The sequence below is a fragment of the Aquarana catesbeiana genome, linkage group LG06 (genome assembly GCF_042186555.1).
Source record: "Aquarana catesbeiana isolate 2022-GZ linkage group LG06, ASM4218655v1, whole genome shotgun sequence".
Classification (NCBI taxonomy): Eukaryota; Metazoa; Chordata; class Amphibia; order Anura; family Ranidae; genus Aquarana; species Aquarana catesbeiana.
In genome coordinates this window covers 1,323,003-1,346,736 of record NC_133329.1, presented here as the reverse complement: position 1 = coordinate 1,346,736, position 23,734 = coordinate 1,323,003, and the positions used below count along the sequence as shown (strand labels likewise).

Genomic DNA, 23,734 nt, shown 5'->3' with positions numbered 1-23,734 from the left:
TGTGGTTAATAGAAATCAAAGCCCCCCCCCCCTCCCCCGTCCAGGCAAATGTATACATATGTATGTGGCTTTCAAACCACACGTGAGGTATCGCCGCAATCGTTAGAGCGAGAGCAATAATTCTAGCCCTAAATCTCCTCTAACTCCAAACTGATAACCTGTAAAAAAGGTTTAAAGCGTCGCGTATGGCGTATTTTTAAGTACCGTAGTTTGGAGCCATTCCACGAACGTGTGCGCAATTTTAAAGTGGGACATGTTTGTTATCTATTTACTCGGCTTAACATCTTTCACATTATACAAAAAAAAAAAAAAAAGGGAAAAATAGTGTGTGATTTTTTTTTCTAAAAAGAAAAAAGAAAAAAAACACATTCATGAATAAATAAAAAAAAAAAAAAAAAAAAAATTGCATTTGAAAAATTGCTGTGCAAATACCATATGACAAAAAAAAATTGCAATGGCCACCAGTTTATTCCCTAGGGCCTGTATATGTGTGTATAAGCTGATTACTAAAATCAGATCATTATATATATATATATATATATATATAAAATGTCTGATCGGGGGGGGGGTATATATATATAAATAATCATAAAAGTAAGTACACCCCTCACATTTTTGTAAATCTTTTCTTCTATCTTTTCATGTGACAACACTGAAGAAATGACACTTGTCTACAATGTAAAGTAGTGAGTGTACAGCTTGTATAACAGTGTAAATTTGCTGTCCCCTCAAAATAACTCAACACACAGCCATTAATGTCTAAACCGCTGGCAACAAAAGTCAGTACACCCCTAAGTGAAAATCTCCAAATTGGGCCCAATTAGCCATTTTCCCTCCCCGGTGTCATGTGACTCGTTAGTGTTACAAGGTCTCAGGTGTGAATGGGGAGCAGGTGTGTTAAATTTGGTGTTATCGCTCTCACTCTCTCATACTGGTCACTGGAAGTACAACATGGCACCTCATGGCAAAGAACTCTCTGAGGATCTGAGGAAAAAAATTATTGCTCTATATAAAGATGGCCTAGGCTATAAGAAGATTGCCAAGACCCTGAAACTGATCTGCAGCACGGTGGCCAAGACCATCCAGCGGTATAACAGGACAGGTTCCCCTCAGAACAGGCCTCGCCATGGTCCACCAAAGAAGTTGAGGTCACGTGATCAGCATCATATCCAGAGGTTGTCTTTGGGAAATAGACATATGAGTGCTGCCAGCATTGCTGCAGAGGTTGTAGGGGTGGGGGGTCAGCCTGTCAGTGCTCAGACCATACGCCGCACACTGCATCAAATTGGTCTGCATGGCTGTCATCCCAGAAGGAAGCCTCTTCTAAAGATGATGCACAAGAAAGTCCACAAACAGTTTACTGAAGACAAGCAGACTAAGGACATGGATTACTGGAACCATGTCCTGTGGTCTGATGAGACTAAGATAAACGTATTTGGTTCAGATGGTGACAAGCGTGTGTGGGGGCAACCAGGTGAGGAGGACAAAGACAAGTGTGTCTTGTCTACAGTCAAGCATGGTGGTGGGAGTGTCATGGTCTGGGGCTGCATGAGTGCTGCCGGCACTGGGGGGCTACAGATCATTGAGGGAACCATGAATGCCAACATGTACTGTGACATACTGAAGCAGAGCATGATCCCCTCCCTTCAGAGACTGGACCGCAGGGCAGTATTCCAACATGATAACCACCCCAACACACCTCCAAGACCACCACTGCCTTGCTAAAGAAGCTGAGGGTAAAGGTGATGGACTGACCAAGCACATCTCCAGACCTAAACCCTATTGATCATCTGTGGGACATCCTCAAACGGAAGGTGGAGGAGCGCAAGGTCTCTAACATCCACCAGCTCTGTGATGTCATCATGGAGGAGGGGAAGAGGACTCCAGTGACAACCTGTGAAGCTCTGGTGACCTCCATGCCCAAGAGGGTTAAGGCAGTGCTGGAAAATAATGGTGACCACACAAAATATTGACACTTTGGGCCCAATTTGGACATTTTCACTTAGGGGTGTACTGACTTTTGTTGCCAGCGGTTTAGACATTAATGGCTGTGTGTTGAGTCGACTTAGTCGCCTGACAAGTAGCGTCCCGTTCTTTACAATGGAACCGTTCAGAGATATATATAATATATATAAAAATAAATAAATAATCTGATCTGATTTTAGCAATCAGTTTCTTCCACATCATAATGAATGAGGAGGTAAAGAGATATATCAGAGGATGACTGGCCTGGCTATACTGGTGATGAAGATCTTAATACTCTGGGTTGGGGGGGGGGGGGGGGGGGTATGACTATATCATTCTGTGTATACTCTGCTGGACTTGTCATCCATCTCTGAGACTGTAATATCCAATAAGAAAGGCTATGCTCTGGAAAAGAGCCAAAGTGGCCTGGAACTTGCTTGAAGGTTCTAGATACTTTCCCCACATTTTGGTGCCGTGACCCGAACCCATCACAGCCGTGGCAGAAAAACGCAGAGTCCAGTTTTCTGTGGTTATAGATCACGTTAGACTTTTTATTTTACTTTGCAACATAAATATGAATAAAAAAAACGAATGGAAGTTCATGGTTAGTGTATCTCTTGTGACGGATGTACCCAGAATGTGTCCTCCAATTCCCCTCCCACCACCCCAATCCTCGAGTCACCAGAACACAGAGAGACCACCATGCAGTAAACAGAGGTCTCTGAAGTTGGTCCCCGGCCAACCTGTCGGGTCCAGGGACAGCGTGTATTAGCAGATGGAATGTGGACAGGATGCGGCACAGATGACGATTCTTCGATCTTGACCCATTTCCAGCCACTGGACCCAATAAGATGCCGTTACAGATCGCCATCCTGATCCTCGTCCTCCCCCAGTGTTAGCAGCAGAGCCTTCGGCTGGTTCTGGAATAAAGCTGCCCGATTTTGTCTCTCTCCCTTTTTCACCCAGTGCCCATAGATCCGGAAGGCGCAGGCATCGATCAGTCGCCGTACACCCTTTATGCCATACGGGTCCAGAGCAAGAAGTTCACTAGTAACGGGTCGGGCTCTCCGCCACCTCATCAGTATTCGCACACATGCCAAAGCTGCCCAGGCTGCCCTCTGTGGAGAGAAGATCCGGTTATTACAGATAAAGAATAAACGCCAGACCAAACTTCTAATTCTTCCATTCAGGTAGAGCAGGGAAGAACTGGAACCTATTGTTCTCTTCTGTGAGATTTCTCCTCAATTCCTGTCCAGGTGACGGGTGTCAGACTGTACAAGAAGAAGAGAAGATAAATCTCATCTAAGAGGCACTAACCCTACCCTGCTCCACCTCAAGCTGAAGATAATTTCATCATCACAATAAGCTCCCCCCCCCTTCTCCCTGACCAATGAAAGACAGACTGACCCGGAAACGGTAATGAAGAGTGAAAGTCGAGCCTTGCTCTCGCTGGTGACTCTGGAAGAAGGGATGCTGTAGCGCCTGGTCTGCCGAAAGACGCTTTTCTGGAGCTACCTCGAGGAGACGGATAATCTGGAAGTCAAGAGAGAAAAGTTCAAATTAGGAGGAAGAGAGCGAACCTGTGACAACTCAACCCACACCGTGTACACATTGCACCTGGGGAGGTGGAATGTAGAAATGTGACCCTTTCCACCCAGGGAGGAGGAACGTAGAGATGTGACCCTTTCCACCCAGGGAGGAGGAACGTAGAGATTGTGACCCTTTCCACCCAGGGAGGAGGAACGTAGAGATGTGACCCTTTCCACCCAGGGAGGAAAAACGTAGAGATGTGACCCTTTCCACCCAGGGAGGAGGAACGTAGAGATGTGACCCTTTCCACCCAGGGAGGAGGAACGTAGAGATGTGACCCTTTCCACCCAGGGAGGAGGAACGTAGAGATTGTGACCCTTTCCACCCAGGGAGGAGGAACGTAGAGATGTGACCCTTTCCACCCAGGGAGGAGGAACGTAGAGATTGTGACCCTTTCCACCCAGGGAGGAGGAACGTAGAGATGTGACCCTTTCCACCCAGGAAGGAGGAACGTAGAGATGTGACGCTTTCCACCCAGAGAGGAGGAACGTAGAGATGTGACGCTTTCCACCCAGGGAGGAGGAACGTAGAGTTGTGACCCTTTCCACCCAGGGAGGAGGAACGTAGAGATTGTGACCCTTTCCACCCAGGGAGGAGGAACGTAGAGATTGTGACCCTTTCCACCCAGGGAGGAGGAACGTAGAGATGTGACCCTTTCCACCCAGGGAGGAGGAACGTAGAGATTGTGACCCTTTCCACCCAGGGAGGAGGAACGTAGAGATTGTGACCCTTTCCACCCAGGGAGGAGGAGCGTAGAGATGTGACGCTTTCCACCCAGGGAGGAGGAACGTAGAGATGTGACGCTTTCCACCCAGGGAGGAGGAACGTAGAGATGTGACGCTTTCCACCCAGGGAGGAGGAACGTAGAGATGTGACATTACCAGATCCTTCACTGTGGCAGATCGGTCATCCCACTCTGGAGAAGTAAACTGGAAGCGTCCATCCATGATCATACGAAGCATCAGCATCTGTCTGCGGTGCCAGAATGGAGGGGAGCCGGCCAGCAGGGTAAACATGATCACACCGCACGCCCACCTACAAGAACAAGGCCACACCCAATGAATGTCTACTACTAGCACACTTCTACCCTCCCCCGCACCTTCCAAACTTACAGGTCCACCTCCTTGCCATATCCAGGGTGAGTCTCATCCATAGAACACTTCAGAATCTCTGGAGCCAAATACCCCGGAGTTCCACACAACTCTGAAAACAACATGAAAAGGAAGAGCTGATGACAAAGTGAGATCCAAGAGACACTTTCCTTCTTTATATCAGACACTGTCCTATCACCATCTCCTTCCTGCACAGCCTTTCTTACCCTACATACCCTTACATTGGTGATCAGTGAGAAGAATGTTCCTTACATTGGTGATCAGTGAGAAGAATGTTCCTTACATTGGTGATCAGTGAGAAGAATGTTCCTTACATTGGTGATCAGTGAGAAGAATGCTCCTTACATTGGTGATCAGTGAGAAGAATGTTCCTTACATTGGTGATCAGTGAGAAGAATGTTCCTTACATTGGTGATCAGTGAGAAGAATGTTCCTTACATTGGTGATCAGTGAGAAGAATGTTCCTTACATTGGTGATCAGTGAGAAGAATGTTCCTTACATTGGTGATCAGTGAGAAGAATGTTCCTTACATTGGTGATCAGTGGGAAGAATGTTCCTTACATTGGTGATCAGTGAGAAGAATGTTCCTTACATTGGTGATCAGTGAGAAGAATGTTCCTTACATTGGTGATCAGTGAGAAGAATGTCCCTTACATTGGTGATCAGTGAGAAGAATGTTCCTTACATTGGTGATCAGTGGGAAGAATGTTCCTTACATTGGTGATCAGTGAGAAGAATGTTCCTTACATTGGTGATCAGTGAGAAGAATGTTCCTTACATTGGTGATCAGTGAGAAGAATGTTCCTTACATTGGTGATCAGTGAGAAGAATGTTCCTTACATTGGTGATCAGTGAGAAGAATGTTCCTTACATTGGTGATCAGTGAGAAGAATGTTCCTTACATTGGTGATCAGTGGGAAGAATGTTCCTTACATTGGTGATCAGTGAGAAGAATGTTCCTTACATTGGTGATCAGTGGGAAGAATGTTCCTTACATTGGTGATCAGTGGGAAGAATGTTCCTTACATTGGTGATCAGTGAGAAGAATGTTCCTTACATTGGTGATCAGTGAGAAGAATGTTCCTTACATTGGTGATCAGTGAGAAGAATGTTCCTTACATTGGTGATCAGTGAGAAGAATGTTCCTTACATTGGTGATCAGTGGGAAGAATGTTCCTTACATTGGTGATCAGTGGGAAGAATGTTCCTTACATTGGTGATCAGTGAGAAGAATGTCCCTTACATTGGTGATCAGTGAGAAGAATGTTCCTTACATTGGTGATCAGTGAGAAGAATGTTCCTTACATTGGTGATCAGTGAGAAGAATGTTTCTTACATTGGTGATCAGTGAGAAGAATGTTCCTTACATTGGTGATCGGTGAGAAGAATGTTCCTTACATTGGTGATCAGTGAGAAGAATGTTCCTTACATTGGTGATCAGTGAGAAGAATGCTCCTTACATTGGTGATCAGTGAGAAGAATGTTCCTTACATTGGTGATCAGTGAGAAGAATGTTCCTTACATTGGTGATCAGTGAGAAGAATGTTCCTTACATTGGTGATCAGTGAGAAGAATCCCCCCCTTGATGTGGTGGGAAGAATTTCACCTTTACAGATAGCTAAAATTCTCCCTGGGGTCATGCCGCTGACTCTTTCATGTTGCGTTGACCCTGGGACAATGTAGACACCAAGAAATGGGAAGTCAATCAGTGGTAGCTCAGGGAAGGAATGTCTATATGAACGGTGGGATTCCTGGCTAGGAAGGATTGCTCTAAGCCGTCCTCCCATCTGTATACAGAAGATTTCTGTTGGAGACGCACCTCTCAGCTTCTCGGAAGGTTTCAGGACGCAGCTGAAGCCAAAGTCGGACAGCTTGATGTTGAGCGAGTCATCCATCAGGATATTCTCTGGTTTTAGATCGCGGTGTACGATGTGATTTCTGTGTAGAAAAGACACGGCCTCCAGCAGGGAGCGCATGATGCACCTACAATGACAAGAGGGAGCAGAATATGGGGATCTCCGGGGGAAAAGAGAGAAGAACATGTAGGGAAGAGCAGAACATGGGGATCTCCGGGGGAAAAGAGTGAAGAACATGTAGGGAAGAGCAGAACATGGGGATCTCCGGGGGAAAAGAGAGAAGAACAGAACATGGGGATCTCCGGGGGAAAAGAGAGAAGAGCAGAACATGGGGATCTCCGGGGGAAAAGAGAGAAGAACAGAACATGGGGATCTCCGGGGGAAAAGAGAGAAGAACAGAACATGGGGATCTCCGGGGGAAAAGAGAGAAGAACATATAGGGAAGAGCAGAACATGGGGATCTCCGGGGGAAAAGAGAGAAGAACATGTAGGGAAGAGCAGAACATGGGGATCTCCGGGGGAAAAGAGAGAAGAACATGTAGGGAAGAGCAGAACATGGGGATCTCCGGGGGAAAAGAGAGAAGAACATGTAGGGAAGAGCAGAACATGGGGATCTCCGGGGGAAAAGAGAGAAGAACATGTAGGGAAGAGCAGAACATGGGGATCTCCGGGGGAAAAGAGTGAAGAACATGTAGGGAAGAGCAGAACATGGGGATCTCCGGGGGAAAAGAGAGAAGAATATGTACGGAAGAGCAGAACATGGGGATCTCCAGCAGGAGCTCCTATAGTCAGTCAGGGGTTCTTATATAAACTTCTCATGGTTGGCACCGGGTGCCGAGTCTGGTAACCCGTCTCACACCTCCACCATAAACTCTGAAATCAGAACGGTGGCTTCTGTATTGCTCACCATGCTTTACCTCCCCACATGGGTGAGCTTTGTGTTGGGCACACACAGGGCTCCTCTCAGAAAGGGGGCACCTCAGGAGAACACATTGTGAGATATTACCTCCCCAGCATACCTTAAAGGGGAACTCCAGGATCCTCACCCCCAGAACCCGCCCACCATGAACAGATGACACAAAACCGAGATCTACAAGCACATCCTGAGGAAGTCCTTACCGGGTCTCCTTCTCACTCAGCTTGACTTTCTCTGTCAGATAATCAAACAGCTCTCCTCTCTTCATCCTATGAGACAGACGGAGACACCCCAGTCACCAAATCAGAAAGACCACCCACATAGACCCGCCCCAGAGGTTCAATCCAACATACTCACAAGTCAAACACCAGGAAGATGAACGTGGAAGACTCGTAGGAATCAATGAGGGAGACTGGAAGAGAAAAAAAGAGTCAAAGTCTGAAGACAAAACACCCCCAACCCTATTACATCCATCTCTTCAATATGCATGATGGGGGATGGAGAAGAGCTGATTAGAGGAGATTGATGGAGGAGCCGGAGGTGGTAGGATAGAAGGTGGGTGGTGGAGAGGAGCCGGAGTTGGTAGGATAGAAGCCGGAGGTGGTAGGATAGAAGGTGGGTGGTGGAGAGGAGCCGGAGGTGGTAGGATGGGTGGTGGAGAGGAGCCGAAGGTGGTAGGATAGAAGGTGGGTGGTGGAGAGGAGCCGGAGGTGGTAGGATAGAAGGTGGGTGGTGGAGAGGAGCCGGAGGTGGTAGGATAGAAGGTGGGTGGTGGAGAGGAGCCGGGGGTGGTAGGATAGAAGGTGGGTGGTGGAGAGGAGCCGGGGGTGGTAGGATAGAAGGTGGGTGGTGGAGAGGAGCCGGAGGTGGTAGGATAGAAGGTGGGTGGTGGAGAGGAGCCGGGGGTGGTAGGATAGAAGGTGGGTGGTGGAGAGGAGCCGGAGGTGGTAGGACAGAAGGTGGGTGGTGGAGAGGAGCCGGAGGTGGTAGGACAGAAGGTGGGTGGTGGAGAGGAGCCGGAGGTGGTAGGACAGAAGGTGGGTGGTGGAGAGGAGCCGGAGGTGGTAGGACAGAAGGTGGGTGGTGGAGAGGAGCCGGAGGTGGTAGGACAGAAGGTGGGTGGTGGAGAGGAGCCGGAGGTGGTAGGACAGAAGGTGGGTGGTGGAGAGGAGCCGGAGGTGGTAGGACAGAAGGTGGGTGGTGGAGAGGAGCCGGAGATGGTAGGACAGAAGGTGGGTGGTGGAGAGGAGCCGGAGGTGGTAGGACAGAAGGTGGGTGGTGGAGAGGAGCCGGAGGTGGTAGGACAGAAGGTGGGTGGTGGAGAGGAGCCGGAGGTGGTAGGACAGAAGGTGGGTGGTGGAGAGGAGCCGGAGATGGTAGGACAGAAGGTGGGTGGTGGAGAGGAGCCGGAGGTGGTAGGATAGAAGGTGGGTGGTGGAGAGGAGCCGGAGATGGTAGGACAGAAGGTGGGTGGTGGAGAGGAGCCGGAGATGGTAGGACAGAAGGTGGGTGGTGGAGAGGAGCCGGAGGTGGTAGGACAGAAGGTGGGTGGTGGAGAGGAGCCGGAGGTGGTAGGACAGAAGGTGGGTGGTGGAGAGGAGCCGGAGGTGGTAGGACAGAAGGTGGGTGGTGGAGAGGAGCCGGAGATGGTAGGACAGAAGGTGGGTGGTGGAGAGGAGCCGGAGGTGGTAGGATAGAAGGTGGGTGGTGGAGAGGAGCCGGAGATGGTAGGACAGAAGGTGGGTGGTGGAGAGGAGTCGGAGATGGTAGGACAGAAGGTGGGTGGTGGAGAGGAGTCGGAGATGGTAGGACAGAAGAAGTGAGGACTATAACCCCAATGAGAAGTTCTTACTGATGGAGGGATGGTGGGACACTTGGTGAAGGATCTCCATCTCCTTGGCGGTGGACAGTCGCACCTCCTGGAGTTGCTCTGGGCTCAGCCTCTCTGGTGTCACCTCGATAATCTTTGCGGCATATTCTCGCCCCGTTTCTCGGTGTATACAGCGCCGGACTGTGCTGGAGACTCCCCTGTGAGGAACATCCAGTGTGTGAGAAGATCGCCAACACGTGTCTGACATGTCATGTAACGGTGTCAACGTCCTCCATAGTGGGAAATATTGCTGAGTGCACATCCAACAGGGGAACTGACCACATGACCTCACCACACCGCCAACTCACCAATCACATGACCACACCAACCACATGACCACACCACCACCTAACCAATCACACGACCACACCAACCACATGACCACACCACCACCTAACCAATCACATGACCACACCAACCACATGACCTCACCACACTAACCACATGACCTCACGATACCGCCAACTAACCGATCACATGACCTCACCAATCACATGACCTCACCGCCACCTAACCAATTACATGACCTCACCACACCAATCACATGACCTCACCACACCGCCAACTAACCAATGTTGTGGAAAATGTTATATTAATGTGTTGTCATAAGTCTCCCAGTGTGTCTGATCAACCACAGCCCGTTCTAAAGAACTGGCTGAGGCAGATCGATGCTGGTTGAGACCTGTTAGGTAATGGAAAACTTCCTGGTGTTTGGAGAGAAGTGTTTGCGGAGAGAAGACATGTCCGCCAGCAAAGGGCCCCTGTGCAATGCACAGAACGATCGTCTGGTGGGGATGCGTTCACTCTGCAAAGACATTATCGGTTTAGAGGTGTTTTGCTCTTGTCACCCCTGGTGTGCCTGATCAACATGTTTGGGGTGCCATGACCTACACCTGCAGATAATCTCCCACCCACGAGGAACTTTAGTCATCCTCATTTAGTATATTGTATCATGTCCTGTAGTCATTGTTCATTGGTTGTTTTGTATTCTGTTGTTAAATCCTTATATGGTCACTTACATCCTGTGAGGTCACACCCTGTGAAGGAAACGATTGGCTGTTGGGGCCAGGGCTTCCTGTTTGTGATTGCTTTTGTGGTCTTTTGAATAAAGGAGGCGGACAGAGCTGAAAAGGGGAGTCTTGCTGAGATGGGAATGTAAGAACCATGTGCTTTGTCTTGTTGGATGGCTGGGGCACACACCAGAGGATGGATACGATCAAAAGGTGAGATGCATTTATATCATTAGACGAAATTGCTATTATGATTAGAAACAGGAGATTTGGCTGTGTGCTTTGCGTACAACCAAATTTCCATAACACCAATCACATGACCTCACCAATCACATGACCTCACGACACCACCACCTAACAAATCACATGACCACACCAATCACATGACCTCACCAATCACATGACCTCACCAATCACATGACCTCACCAATCACATGACCTCACCAATCACATGACCTCACCACACAGGTGTAGAGGGGGAGGTGGAGCGGTGTAGAGGGGGGGGGTGTAGAGGGAGTAGGTGGAGCGGGGGAGGTGTAGTAGGCATGTAGAACTCTTCTATTAGGGGGTTGCCCTAAAACAATTCCATAAAGTGTGGGGTATTTGGAGCCCCACCCCCTGTGTCTATTGGTCAGTGAGAATCGGAGGGTTTCTATTGGTCGGTGGAGAATCGGAGGGTTTCTATTGGTCAGTGGAGAATCGGAGGGTTTCTATTGGTCGGTGGAGAATCGGAGGGTTTCTATTGGTCGGTGGAGAATCGGAGGGTTTCTATTGGTCGGTGGAGAATCGGAGGGTTTCTATTGGTCGGTGGAGAATCGGAGGGTTTCTATTGGTCGGTGGAGAATCGGAGGGTTTCTATTGGTCGGTGGAGAATCGGAGGGTTTCTATTGGTCGGTGGAGAATCGGAGGGTTTCTATTGGTCGGTGGAGAATCGGAGGGTTTCTATTGGTCGGTGGAGAATCGGAGGGTTTCTATTGGTCGGTGGAGAATCGGAGGGTTTCTATTGGTCGGTGGAGAATCGGAGGGTTTCTATTGGTCGGTGGAGAATCGGAGGGTTTCTATTGGTCGGTGGAGAATCGGAGGGTTTCTATTGGTCGGTGGAGAATCGGAGGGTTTCTATTGGTTCTCTCGATGTTTCCAAATAAAAGAAAGAAGAGGAGCGTCCGCCATGTTTATTATTTCACCCCTCAGATCTCCATGAGATTGGTGTGTGGGGAGATTGTACGGGGGATGGACGCTCTCTGAGGATCTGTGTGGTGGACGGTTGTTTCCCTCCTACTAAGAGATGGGGGGGGGGGGGGGGGGTAATAAAATTCACCCTCACCTAAGTAGACACTGGTGTCTGACTTCTATGGCTCCTCCTCCTCTGTGTTCTCCTATAGGGTGAATCTGTGATGGGCGGAGGCACGAGGACATTCCCACGCCTATAGGGGAGCAGTGGGTGGGTTGTAGAGGAGCAGTGGGCGGGGTGTAAGAGGAGCAGTGGGCGGGGTGTAAGAGGAGCAGTGGGCGGGGTGTAAGAGGAGCAGTGGGCGGGGTGTAAGAGGAGCAGTGGGCGGGGTGTAAGAGGAGCAGTGGGCGGGGTGTAAGAGGAGCAGTGGGCGGGGTGTAAGAGGAGCAGTGGGCGGGGTGTAAGAGAAGCAGTGGGCGGGGTGTCGGGAAGCAGTGGGCGGGGTGTCGGGAAGCAGTGGGCGGGGTGTCGGGAAGCAGTGGGCGGGGTGTAGGAGAGCAGTGGGCGGGGTGTAGGAGAGCAGTGGGCGGGGTGTATAAGGAGCAGTGGGCGGGGTGTAGGAGAGCAGTGGGCGGGGTGTAGGAGAGCAGTGGGCGGGGTGTATGAGGAGCAGTGGGCAGGGTGTATGGAGAGAAGAGGGCGGGGTGTATGAGGAGGAGTGGGCGGGGTGTAGAGGAGCAGTGGGCGGGGTGTATGGAGAGCAGTGGGCGGGGTGTATGGAGAGCAGTGGGCGGGGTGTATGAGGAGGAGTGGGCGGGGTGTATGAGGAGGAGTGGGCGGGGTGTAGGAGAGCAGTGGAGTGGGCGGGGTGTAGGAGGAGCAGTGGAGTGGGCGGGATGTAGGAGGAGCAGTGGAGTGGGCGGGGTGTAGGAGGAGCAGTGGAGTGGGCGGGGTGTAGGAGGAGCAGTGGGCGGGGTGTAGGAGGAGCAGTGGGCGGGGTGTAGGAGGAGGAGTGGGCGGGGTGTACGGAGAGCAGTGGGCGGGGTGTAGGAGGAGCAGTGGAGTAGGATGGGTGTAGGAGGAGCAGTGGAGTGGGCGGGGTGTAGGAGGAGCAGTGGAGTGGGCGGGGTGTAGGAGGAGCAGTGGAATGGGCGGGTGTAGGAGGAGCAGTGGAATGGGCGGGTGTAGGAGGAGCAGTGGGCGGGGTGTAGGAGGAGCAGTGGGCGGGGTGTAAGAGGAGCAGTGGGCGGGGTGTAAGAGGAGCAGTGGGCGGGGTGTAAGAGGAGCAGTGGGTGGGGTGTAAGAGGAGCAGTGGGCGGGGTGTCGGGAAGCAGTGGGCGGGGTGTAAGAGGAGCAGTGGGCGGGGTGTCGGGAAGCAGTGGGCGGGGTGTCGGGAAGCAGTGGGCGGGGTGTCGGGAAGCAGTGGGCGGGGTGTAAGAGGAGCAGTGGGCGGGGTGTCGGGAAGCAGTGGGCGGGGTGTCGGGAAGCAGTGGGCGGGGTGTCGGGAAGCAGTGGGCGGGGTGTAGGAGAGCAGTGGGCGGGGTGTAGGAGAGCAGTGGGCGGGGTGTATAAGGAGCAGTGGGCGGGGTGTAGGAGAGCAGTGGGCGGGGTGTAGGAGAGCAGTGGGCGGGGTGTATGAGGAGCAGTGGGCGGGGTGTATGGAGAGAAGAGGGCGGGGTGTATGAGGAGGAGTGGGCGGGGTGTAGAGGACAGTGGGCGGGATGTATGGAGAGCAGTGGGCGGGGTGTATGAGGAGGAGTGGGCGGGGTGTAGGAGAGCAGTGGAATGGGCGGGGTGTAGGAGGAGCAGTGGAGTGGGCGGGATGTAGGAGGAGCAGTGGAGTGGGCGGGGATGTAGGAGGAGCAGTGGAGTGGGCGGGGTGTAGGAGGAGCAGTGGAGTGGGCGGGGTGTAGGAGGAGCAGTGGAGTGGGCGGGGTGTAGGAGGAGCAGTGGAGTGGGCGGGGTGTAGGAGGAGCAGTGGGCGGGGTGTAGGAGGAGCAGTGGGCGGGGTGTAGGAGGAGCAGTGGGCGGGGTGTAGGAGGAGCAGTGGGCGGGGTGTAGGAGGAGCAGTGGGCGGGGTGTAGGGGAGCAGTGGGCGGGGTGTAGGGGAGCAGTGGGCGGGGTGTAGGAGGAGCAGTGGGCGGGGTGTCGGGGAGCAGTGGGCGGGGTGTAGGGGAGCAGTGGGCGTGGAGTATGGAGAGCAGTGGGCGTGGTGTCACTGCAGTGGGCGGGGTGTATGAGGAGCAGTGGGCAGGGTGTCGGGGAGCAGTGGGCGTGGAGTATGGAGAGCAGTGGGCGTGGTGTCACTGCAGTGGGCGGGGTGTAGGAGGAGCAGTGGGCGGGGTGTAGGAGGAGCAGTGGGCGGGGTGTAGGAGGAGCAGTGGGCGGGGTGTAGGAGGAGCAGTGGGCGGGGTGTAGGAGGAGCAGTGGGCGGGGTGTAGGAGGAGCAGTGGGCGGGGTGTAGGAGGAGCAGTGGGCGGGGTGTCGGGGAGCATTGGGCGTGGAGTATGGAGAGCAGTGGGCGTGGTGTCACTGCAGTGGGCGGGGTGTCAGAGCAGTGGGCGGGGTGTAGGAGAGCAGTGGGCGGGGTGTAGGAGGAGCAGTGGGCGGGGTGTAGGAGGAGCAGTGGGCGGGGTGTAGGAGGAGCAGTGGGCGGGGTGTAGGAGGAGCAGTGGAGTGGGCGGGGTGTAGGAGAGCAGTGGGCGGGGTGTATGAGGAGCAGTGGGCGGGGTGTAGGAGAGCAGTGGGCGGGGTGTAGGAGGAGCAGTGGAGTGGGCAGGGTGTCGGGGAGCAGTGGGCGTGGAGTATGGAGAGCAGTGGGCGTGGTGTCACTGCAGTGGGCGGGGTGTCGGGGAGCACTGGGCGGGGTGTATGAGGAGCAGTGGGCGGGGTGTAGGGGAGCAGTGGGCGGGGTGTATGAGGAGCAGTGGGCGGGGTGTAGGGGAGCAGTGGGCGGGGTGTATGAGGAGCAGTGGGCGGGGTGTAGGGGAGCAGTGGGCGGGGTGTATGAGGAGCAGTGGGCGGGGTGTAGGGGAGCAGTGGGCGGGGTGTAGGGGAGCAGTGGGCGGGGTGTAGGGGAGCAGTGGGCGGGGTGTATGAGGAGCAGTGGGCGGGGTGTAGGGGAGCAGTGGGCGGGGTGTATGAGGAGCAGTGGGCGGGGTGTAGGAGGAGCAGTGGGCGGGGTGTATGGGGAGCAGTGGGCGGGGTGTAGGGGAGCAGTGGGCGGGGTGTAGGAGGAGCAGTGGGCGGGGTGTAGGAGGAGCAGTGGGCGGGGTGTAGGAGGAGCAGTGGGCGGGGTGTCGGGGAGCAGTGGGCGGGGTGTAGGGGAGCAGTGGGCGTGGAGTATGGAGAGCAGTGGGCGTGGTGTCACTGCAGTGGGCGGGGTGTATGAGGAGCAGTGGGCAGGGTGTCGGGGAGCAGTGGGCGTGGAGTATGGAGAGCAGTGGGCGTGGTGTCACTGCAGTGGGCGGGGTGTCAGAGCAGTGGGCGGGGTGTAGGAGAGCAGTGGGCGGGGTGTAGGAGGAGCAGTGGGCGGGGTGTAGGAGGAGCAGTGGGCGGGGTGTATGAGGAGCAGTGGGCGGGGTGTATGAGGAGCAGTGGGCGGGGTGTCGGGGAGCATTGGGCGTGGAGTATGGAGAGCAGTGGGCGTGGTGTCACTGCAGTGGGCGGGGTGTCAGAGCAGTGGGCGGGGTGTAGGAGGAGCAGTGGGCGGGGTGTAGGAGGAGCAGTGGGCGGGGTGTAGGAGGAGCAGTGGGCGGGGTGTAGGAGGAGCAGTGGAGTGGGCGGGGTGTAGGAGAGCAGTGGGCGGGGTGTATGAGGAGCAGTGGGCGGGGTGTAGGAGAGCAGTGGGCGGGGTGTAGGAGGAGCAGTGGAGTGGGCAGGGTGTCAGGGAGCAGTGGGCGTGGAGTATGGAGAGCAGTGGGCGTGGTGTCACTGCAGTGGGCGGGGTGTCGGGGAGCAGTGGGCGGGGTGTATGAGGAGCAGTGGGCGGGGTGTATGGGGAGCAGTGGGCGGGGTGTAGGGGAGCAGTGGGCGGGGTGTATGAGGAGCAGTGGGCGGGGTGTCGGGGAGCAGTGGGCGGGGTGTAGGGGAGCAGTGGGTGGGGTGTAGGGGAGCAGTGGGCGGGGTGTAGGAGGAGCAGTGGGCGGGGTGTCGGGGAGCATTGGGCGTGGAGTATGGAGAGCAGTGGGCGTGGTGTCACTGCAGTGGGCGGGGTGTCAGAGCAGTGGGCGGGGTGTAGGAGAGCAGTGGGCGGGGTGTAGGAGAGCAGTGGGCGGGGTGTAGGAGGAGCAGTGGGCGGGGTGTAGGAGGAGCAGTGGGCGGGGTGTAGGAGGAGCAGTGGGCGGGGTGTAGGGGAGCAGTGGGCGGGGTGTAGGGGAGCAGTGGGCGGGGTGTAGGGGAGCAGTGGGCGGGGTGTCGGGGAGCAGTGGGCGGGGTGTAGGAGGAGCAGTGGGCGGGGTGTAGGAGGAGCAGTGGGCGGGGTGTAGGAGGAGCAGTGGGCGGGGTGTCGGGGAGCAGTGGGCGGGGTGTCACTGCAGTGGGCGGGGTGTAGGAGGAGCAGTGGGCGGGGTGTAGGAGGAGCAGTGGGCGGGGTGTAGGAGGAGCAGTGGGCGGGGTGTATGGAGAGCAGTGGGCGGGGTGTATGGAGAGCAGTGGGCGGGGTGTATGGAGAGCAGTGGGCGGGGTGTATGGAGAGCAGTGGGCGTGGTGTCAGAGCAGTGGGCGGGGTGTAGGAGGAGCAGTGGGCGGGGTGTATGAGGAGCAGTGGGCGGGGTGTATGAGGAGCAGTGGGCGGGGTGTAGGAGGAGCAGTGGAGTGGGCAGGGTGTCGGGGAGCAGTGGGCGTGGAGTATGGAGAGCAGTGGGCGTGGTGTCACTGCAGTGGGCGGGGTGTTGGGGAGCACTGGGCGGGGTGTATGAGGAGCAGTGGGCGGGGTGTATGAGGAGCAGTGGGCGGGGTGTAGGGGAGCAGTGGGCGGGGTGTATGAGGAGCAGTGGGCGGGGTGTATGAGGAGCAGTGGGCGGGGTGTAGGGGAGCAGTGGGCGGGGTGTAGGGGAGCAGTGGGCGGGGTGTAGGGGAGCAGTGGGCGGGGTGTAGGGGAGCAGTGGGCGGGGTGTATGAGGAGCAGTGGGCGGGGTGTAGGGGAGCAGTGGGCGGGGTGTATGAGGAGCAGTGGGCGGGGTGTAGGGGAGCAGTGGGCGGGGTGTATGAGGAGCAGTGGGCGGGGTGTAGGGGAGCAGTGGGCGGGGTGTATGGGGAGCAGTGGGCGGGGTGTAGGGGAGCAGTGGGCGGGGTGTATGAGGAGCAGTGGGCGGGGTGTAGGGGAGCAGTGGGCGGGGTGTATGGGGAGCAGTGGGCGGGGTGTAGAGGAGCAGTGGGCGGGGTGTAGGAGGAGCAGTGGGCGGGGTGTAGGAGGAGCAGTGGGCGGGGTGTAGGAGGAGCAGTGGGCGGGGTGTAGGAGGAGCAGTGGGCGGGGTGTCGGGGAGCAGTGGGCGGGGTGTAGGGGAGCAGTGGGCGGGGTGTAGGAGGAGCAGTGGGCGGGGTGTAGGAGGAGCAGTGGGCGGGGTGTCGGGGAGCAGTGGGCGTGGAGTATGGAGAGCAGTGGGCGTGGTGTCACTGCAGTGGGCGGGGTGTCAGAGCAGTGGGCGGGGTGTAGGAGAGCAGTGGGCGGGGTGTAGGAGAGCAGTGGGCGGGGTGTAGGAGAGCAGTGGGCGGGGTGTAGGAGGAGCAGTGGAGTGGGCAGGGTGTAGGAGAGCAGTGGGCGGGGTGTAGGAGGAGCAGTGGGCGGGGTGTAGGAGGAGCAGTGGGCGGGGTGTAGGAGGAGCAGTGGGCGGGGTGTAGGAGGAGCAGTGGAGTGGGCAGGGTGTAGGAGAGCAGTGGGCGGGGTGTAGGAGGAGCAGTGGGCGGGGTGTAGGAGGAGCAGTGGGCGGGGTGTAGGAGGAGCAGTGGGCGGGGTGTAGGAGGAGCAGTGGGCGGGGTGTAGGAGGAGCAGTGGAGTGGGCGGGGTGTAGGAGAGCAGTGGGCGGGGTGTATGAGGAGCAGTGGGCGGGGTGTAGGAGAGCAGTGGGCGGGGTGTAGGAGGAGCAGTGGAGTGGGCAGGGTGTCGGGGAGCAGTGGGCGTGGAGTATGGAGAGCAGTGGGCGTGGTGTCACTGCAGTGGGCGGGGTGTCGGGGAGCAGTGGGCGGGGTGTATGGGGAGCAGTGGGCGGGGTGTAGGGGAGCAGTGGGCGGGGTGTATGAGGAGCAGTGGGCGGGGTGTCGGGGAGCAGTGGGCGGGGTGTCGGGGAGCAGTGGGCGGGGTGTAGGGGAGCAGTGGGCGGGGTGTAGGAGGAGCAGTGGGCGGGGTGTCGGGGAGCATTGGGCGTGGAGTATGGAGAGCAGTGGGCGTGGTGTCACTGCAGTGGGCGGGGTGTCAGAGCAGTGGGCGGGGTGTAGGAGAGCAGTGGGCGGGGTGTAGGAGAGCAGTGGGCGGGGTGTAGGAGGAGCAGTGGGCGGGGTGCAGGGGAGCAGTGGGCGGGGTGTATGGGGAGCAGTGGGCGGGGTGTCGGGGAGCAGTGGGCGGGGTGTCGGGGAGCAGTGGGCGGGGTGTAGGAGGAGCAGTGGGCGGGGTGTAGGAGGAGCAGTGGGCGGGGTGTCGGGGAGCAGTGGGCGGGGTGTAGGAGGAGCAGTGGAGTGGGCGGGGTGTAGGAGGAGCAGTGGGCGGGGTGTAGGAGGAGCAGTGGGCGGGGTGTATGGAGAGCAGTGGGCGGGGTGTATGGAGAGCAGTGGGCGGGGTGTATGGAGAGCAGTGGGCGGGGTGTATGGAGAGCAGTGGGCGTGGTGTCAGAGCAGTGGGCGGGGTGTAGGAGGAGCAGTGGGCGGGGTGTATGAGGAGCAGTGGGCGGGGTGTAGGAGAGCAGTGGGCGGGGTGTAGGAGGAGCAGTGGAGTGGGCAGGGTGTCGGGGAGCAGTGGGCGTGGAGTATGGAGAGCAGTGGGCGTGGTGTCACTGCAGTGGGCGGGGTGTCGGGGAGCACTGGGCGGGGTGTATGAGGAGCAGTGGGCGGGGTGTATGAGGAGCAGTGGGCGGGGTGTAGGGGAGCAGTGGGCGGGGTGTAGGGGAGCAGTGGGCGGGGTGTATGAGGAGCAGTGGGCGGGGTGTATGAGGAGCAGTGGGCGGGGTGTAGGGGAGCAGTGGGCGGGGTGTAGGGGAGCAGTGGGCGGGGTGTAGGGGAGCAGTGGGCGGGGTGTATGAGGAGCAGTGGGCGGGGTGTAGGGGAGCAGTGGGCGGGGTGTATGAGGAGCAGTGGGCGGGGTGTAGGGGAGCAGTGGGCGGGGTGTATGGGGAGCAGTGGGCGGGGTGTAGGGGAGCAGTGGGCGGGGTGTATGAGGAGCAGTGGGCGGGGTGTAGGGGAGCAGTGGGCGGGGTGTATGGGGAGCAGTGGGCGGGGTGTAGGGGAGCAGTGGGCGGGGTGTAGGAGGAGCAGTGGGCGGGGTGTAGGAGGAGCAGTGGGCGGGGTGTAGGAGGAGCAGTGGGCGGGGTGTCGGGGAGCAGTGGGCGGGGTGTAGGGGAGCAGTGGGCGGGGTGTAGGAGGAGCAGTGGGCGGGGTGTCGGGGAGCAGTGGGCGTGGAGTATGGAGAGCAGTGGGCGTGGTGTCACTGCAGTGGGCGGGGTGTAGGAGAGCAGTGGGCGGGGTGTAGGAGAGCAGTGGGCGGGGTGTAGGAGGAGCAGTGGGCGGGGTGTAGGAGGAGCAGTGGGCGGGGTGTAGGAGGAGCAGTGGGCGGGGTGTAGGGGAGCAGTGGGCGGGGTGTATGGAGAGCAGTGGGCGGGGTGTATGGAGAGCAGTGGGCGGGGTGTATGGAGAGCAGTGGGCGTGGTATCACTGCAGTGGGCGGGGTGTAGGAGGAGCAGTGGGCGGGGTGTAGGAGGAGCAGTGGGCGGGGTGTATGGAGAGCAGTGGGCGTGGAGTATGGAGAGCAGTGGGCGTGGTATCACTGCAGTGGGCGGGGTGTAGGAGGAGCAGTGGGCGGGGTGTAGGAGGAGCAGTGGGCGGGGTGTAGGAGGAGCAGTGGGCGGGGTGTAGGAGGAGCAGTGGGCAGGGTGTCGGGGAGCAGTGGGCGTGGAGTATGGAGAGCAGTGGGCGTGGTGTCACTGCAGTGGGCGGGGTGTCAGAGCAGTGGGCGGGGTGTAGGAGAGCAGTGGGCGGGGTGTAGGAGAGCAGTGGGCGGGGTGTAGGAGGAGCAGTGGGCGGGGTGTAGGAGGAGCAGTGGGCGGGGTGTAGGGGAGCAGTGGGCGGGGTGTATGGAGAGCAGTGGGCGGGGTGTATGGAGAGCAGTGGGCGGGGTGTATGGAGAGCAGTGGGCGTGGTATCACTGCAGTGGGCGGGGTGTAGGAGGAGCAGTGGGCGGGGTGTAGGAGGAGCAGTGGGCGGGGTGTAGGAGGAGCAGTGGGCGGGGTGTAGGAGGAGCAGTGGGCGGGGTGTATGGAGAGCAGTGGGCGGGGTGTATGGAGAGCAGAGGGCGTGGTGTCAGAGCAGTGGGCGGGGTCTCACCGGCCAATGATCTCCTTCGGGTCGTACTTCTGGTAGAACTCTTTGGCTCCGGCCCAGTCCGGCAGCTCATCACGTGACTCCGCATCCCGCGTCATGATGTGACGTCACCTCTTCTCCGCTCACCGACCACAGAACCGATCAATCACCCGACCGCCATCTTCCCGTCCTCCGCCACCGGAAATGACGTCACCGCCCCTTCCGGCCTCGATCAGCTGAGTGGGCGGGGCTCCAGAGAACGTCTCCCCTCCTCTAATAACAGAAATCCCCTCCCCCTCCCGGTACACTACCCGCCCATCCCCCCTCCTTCCTATCTACTATATAACAGGAAATACGTCACCGAAGGCGTGGTCTTCATTCCACTTCCTGTGTCCAGACACTCCTGATATCGGACACTTCCTGTGTGTAGACACTCCTGATATCGGGACACTTCCTGTGTGTAGACACTCCTGATATCGGACACTTCCTGTGTATAGACACTCCTGATATCGGGACACTTCCTGTGTGTAGACACTCCTGATATCGGACACTTCTTGTGTGTAGACACTCCTGATATCGGGACACTTCCTGCGTGTAGACACTCCTGATATCGGGACACTTCCTGCGTGTAGACACTCCTGATATCGGGACACTTCCTGTGTGTAGACACTCCTGATATCGGGACACTTCCTGTGTGTAGACACTCCTGATATCGGGACACTTCCTGTGTGTAGACACTCCTGATATCGGACACTTCTTGTGTGTAGACACTCCTGATATCGGGACACTTCCTGCGTGTAGACACTCCTGATATCGGGACACTTCCTGTGTCCAGACACTCCTGATATCGGGACACTTCCTGTGTGTAGACACTCCTGATATCGGGACACTTCCTGTGTGTAGACACTCCTGATATCGGACACTTCCTGTGACCAGACACTCCTGATATCGGGACACTTCCTGTGTGTAGACACTCCTGATATCGGGACACTTCCTGTGTGTAGACACTCCTGATATCCGGACACTTCCTGTGTGTAGACACTCCTGATATCGGGACACTTCCTGTGTCTAGACACTCCTGATATCGGGACACTTCCTGTGTCTAGACACTCCTGATATCGGGACACTTCCTGTGTGTAGACACTCCTGATATCGGACACTTCCTGTGACCAGACACTCCTGATATCGGGACACTTCCTGTGTGTAGACACTCCTGATATCGGGACACTTCCTGTGTGTAGACACTCCTGATATCGGGACACTTCCTGTGTGTAGACATTCCTGATATCCGGACACTTCCTGTGTGTAGACACTCCTGATATCGGGACACTTCCTGTGTGTAGACACTCCTGATATCGGGACACTTCCTGTGTGTAGACACTCCTGATATCGGGACACTTCCTGTGTGTAGACACTCCTGATATCGGGACACTTCCTGTGTGTAGACACTCCTGATATCGGGACACTTCCTGTGTGTAGACACTCCTGATATCGGGACACTTCCTGTGTGTAGACACTCCTGAAATCGGGACACTTCCTGTGTGTAGACACTCCTGATATCGGGACACTTCCTGTGTGTAGACACTCCTGATATCGGACACTTCCTGTGTGTAGACACTCCTGATATCGGGACACTTCCTGTGTGTAGACACTCCTGATATCGGGACACTTCCTGTGTGTAGACACTCCTGATATCGGGACACTTCCTGTGTGTAGACACTCCTGATATCGGACACTTCCTGTGTGTAGACACTCCTGATATCGGACACTTCCTGTGTGTAGACACTCCTGATATCGGACACTTCCTGTGTGTAGACACTCCTGATATCGGGACACTTCCTGTGTCCAGACACCCCTGATATCGGGACACTTCCTGTGTCCAGACACTCCTGATATCGGGACACTTCCTGTGTGTAGACACTCCTGATATCGGGACACTTCCTGTGTGTAGACACTCCTGATATCGGGACACTTCCTGTGTGTAGACACTCCTGATATCGGGACACTTCCTGTGTGTAGACACTCCTGATATCGGGACACTTCCTGTGTGTAGACACTCCTGATATCGGACACTTCCTGTGTGTAGACACTCCTGATATCGGACACTTCCTGTGTGTAGACACTCCTGATATCGGGACACTTCCTGTGTGTAGACACTCCTGATATCGGGACACTTCCTGTGTGTAGACACTCCTGATATCGGGACACTTCCTGTGTGTAGACACTCCTGATATCGGGACACTTCCTGTGTGTAGACACTCCTGATATCGGACACTTCCTGTGTGTAGACACTCCTGATATCGGGACACTTCCTGTGTGTAGACACTCCTGATATCGGGACACTTCCTGTGTGTAGACACTCCTGATATCGGACACTTCCTGTGTGTAGACACTCCTGATATCGGACACTTCCTGTGTGTAGACACTCCTGATATCGGACACTTCCTGTGTGTAGACACTCCTGATATCGGGACACTTCCTGTGTGTAGACACTCCTGATATCCGGACACTTCCTGTGTGTAGACACTCCTGATATCGGACACTTCCTGTGTGTAGACACTCCTGATATCGGACACTTCCTGTGTGTAGACACTCCTGATATCGGGACACTTCCTGTGTGTAGACACTCCTGATATCGGACACTTCCTGTGTGTAGACACTCCTGATATCGGGACACTTCCTGTGTGTAGACACTCCTGATATCGGGACACTTCCTGTGTACAGACACTCCTGATATCGGACACTTCCTGTGTGTATACACTCCTGATATCGGACACTTCCTGTGTGTAGACACTCCTGATATCGGGACACTTCCTGTGTGTAGACACTCCTGATATCGAGACACTTCCTGTGTGTAGACACTCCTGATATCGGGACACTTCCTGTGTGTAGACACTCCTGATATCGGGACACTTCCTGTGTGTAGACACTCCTGATATCGGGACACTTCCTGTGTGTAGACACTCCTGATATCGGACACTTCCTGTGTGTAGACACTCCTGATATCGGGACACTTCCTGTGTGTAGACACTCCTGATATCGGACACTTCCTGTGTGTAGACACTCCTGATATCGGACACTTCCTGTGTGTAGACACTCCTGATATCGGACACTTCCTGTGTGTAGACACTCCTGATATCGGGACACTTCCTGTGTGTAGACACTCCTGATATCGGGACACTTCCTGTGTGTAGACACTCCTGATATCGGGACACTTCCTGTGTGTAGACACTCCTGATATCGGGACACTTCCTGTGTGTAGACACTCCTGATATCGGGACACTTCCTGTGTGTAGACACTCCTGATATCGGGACACTTCCTGTGTATAGACACTCCTGATATCGGACACTTCCTGTGTGTAGACACTCCTGATATCGGACACTTCCTGTGTACAGACACTCCTGATATCCGGACACTTCCTGTGTGTAGACACTCCTGATATCGGGACACTTCCTGTGTGTAGACACTCCTGATATCGGGACACTTCCTGTGTGTAGACACTCCTGATATCGGGACACTTCCTGTGTGTAGACACTCCTGATATCGGGACACTTCCTGTGTGTAGACACTCCTGATATCGGACACTTCCTGTGTACAGACACTCCTGATATCCGGACACTTCCTGTGTGTAGACACTCCTGATATCGGGACACTTCCTGTGTGTAGACACTCCTGATATCGGACACTTCCTGTGTGTAGACACTCCTGATATCGGGACACTTCCTGTGTGTAGACAC

The 23,734-nt window shown here is 56.0% G+C and overlaps 1 protein-coding gene across 2 annotated transcripts; it reads right to left on the bottom strand.

Annotated features, from left to right (window-relative positions):
- Positions 1–2,485: 2,485 nt before the first annotated feature.
- Positions 2,486–20,268, bottom strand: PHKG2 (phosphorylase kinase catalytic subunit gamma 2). Of its 2 annotated transcripts, XM_073635280.1 has the most exons (9): positions 20,021–20,268; positions 9,293–9,468; positions 7,798–7,852; positions 7,644–7,709; positions 6,488–6,651; positions 4,668–4,758; positions 4,437–4,590; positions 3,373–3,498; positions 2,486–3,083 (listed from the first exon to the last, which is right to left on the bottom strand). In XM_073635280.1, exons 1-9 carry the CDS (start codon positions 20,113–20,115, stop codon positions 2,823–2,825), a joined length of 1,188 nt encoding a protein of 395 aa, XP_073491381.1. In that variant the 5' UTR covers positions 20,116–20,268; the 3' UTR covers positions 2,486–2,822. The 2 variants fall into 2 exon arrangements, with proteins under 2 accessions (XP_073491381.1, XP_073491382.1); XM_073635281.1 differs by lacking the exon at positions 9,293–9,468 and having other exon boundaries at positions 20,021–20,250.
- Positions 20,269–23,734: the final 3,466 nt, after the last annotated feature.

Excerpts from the sequence above, each read along its gene's own strand:
- PHKG2 (XM_073635280.1), bottom strand. The coding sequence starts at position 20,115 with ATGACGCGGGATGCGGAGTCACGTGATGAGCTGCCGGACTGGGCCGGA. Across the intron at positions 7,853-9,292 it reads GTCCCACCATCCCTCCATCA|TCTCCCTCATTGATTCCTAC; the intron begins GTAAGAACTTCT and ends TTTCTCTTCCAG. Across the intron at positions 4,759-6,487 it reads ACCTTCCGAGAAGCTGAGAG|AGTTGTGTGGAACTCCGGGG; the intron begins GTGCGTCTCCAA and ends TGTTGTTTTCAG.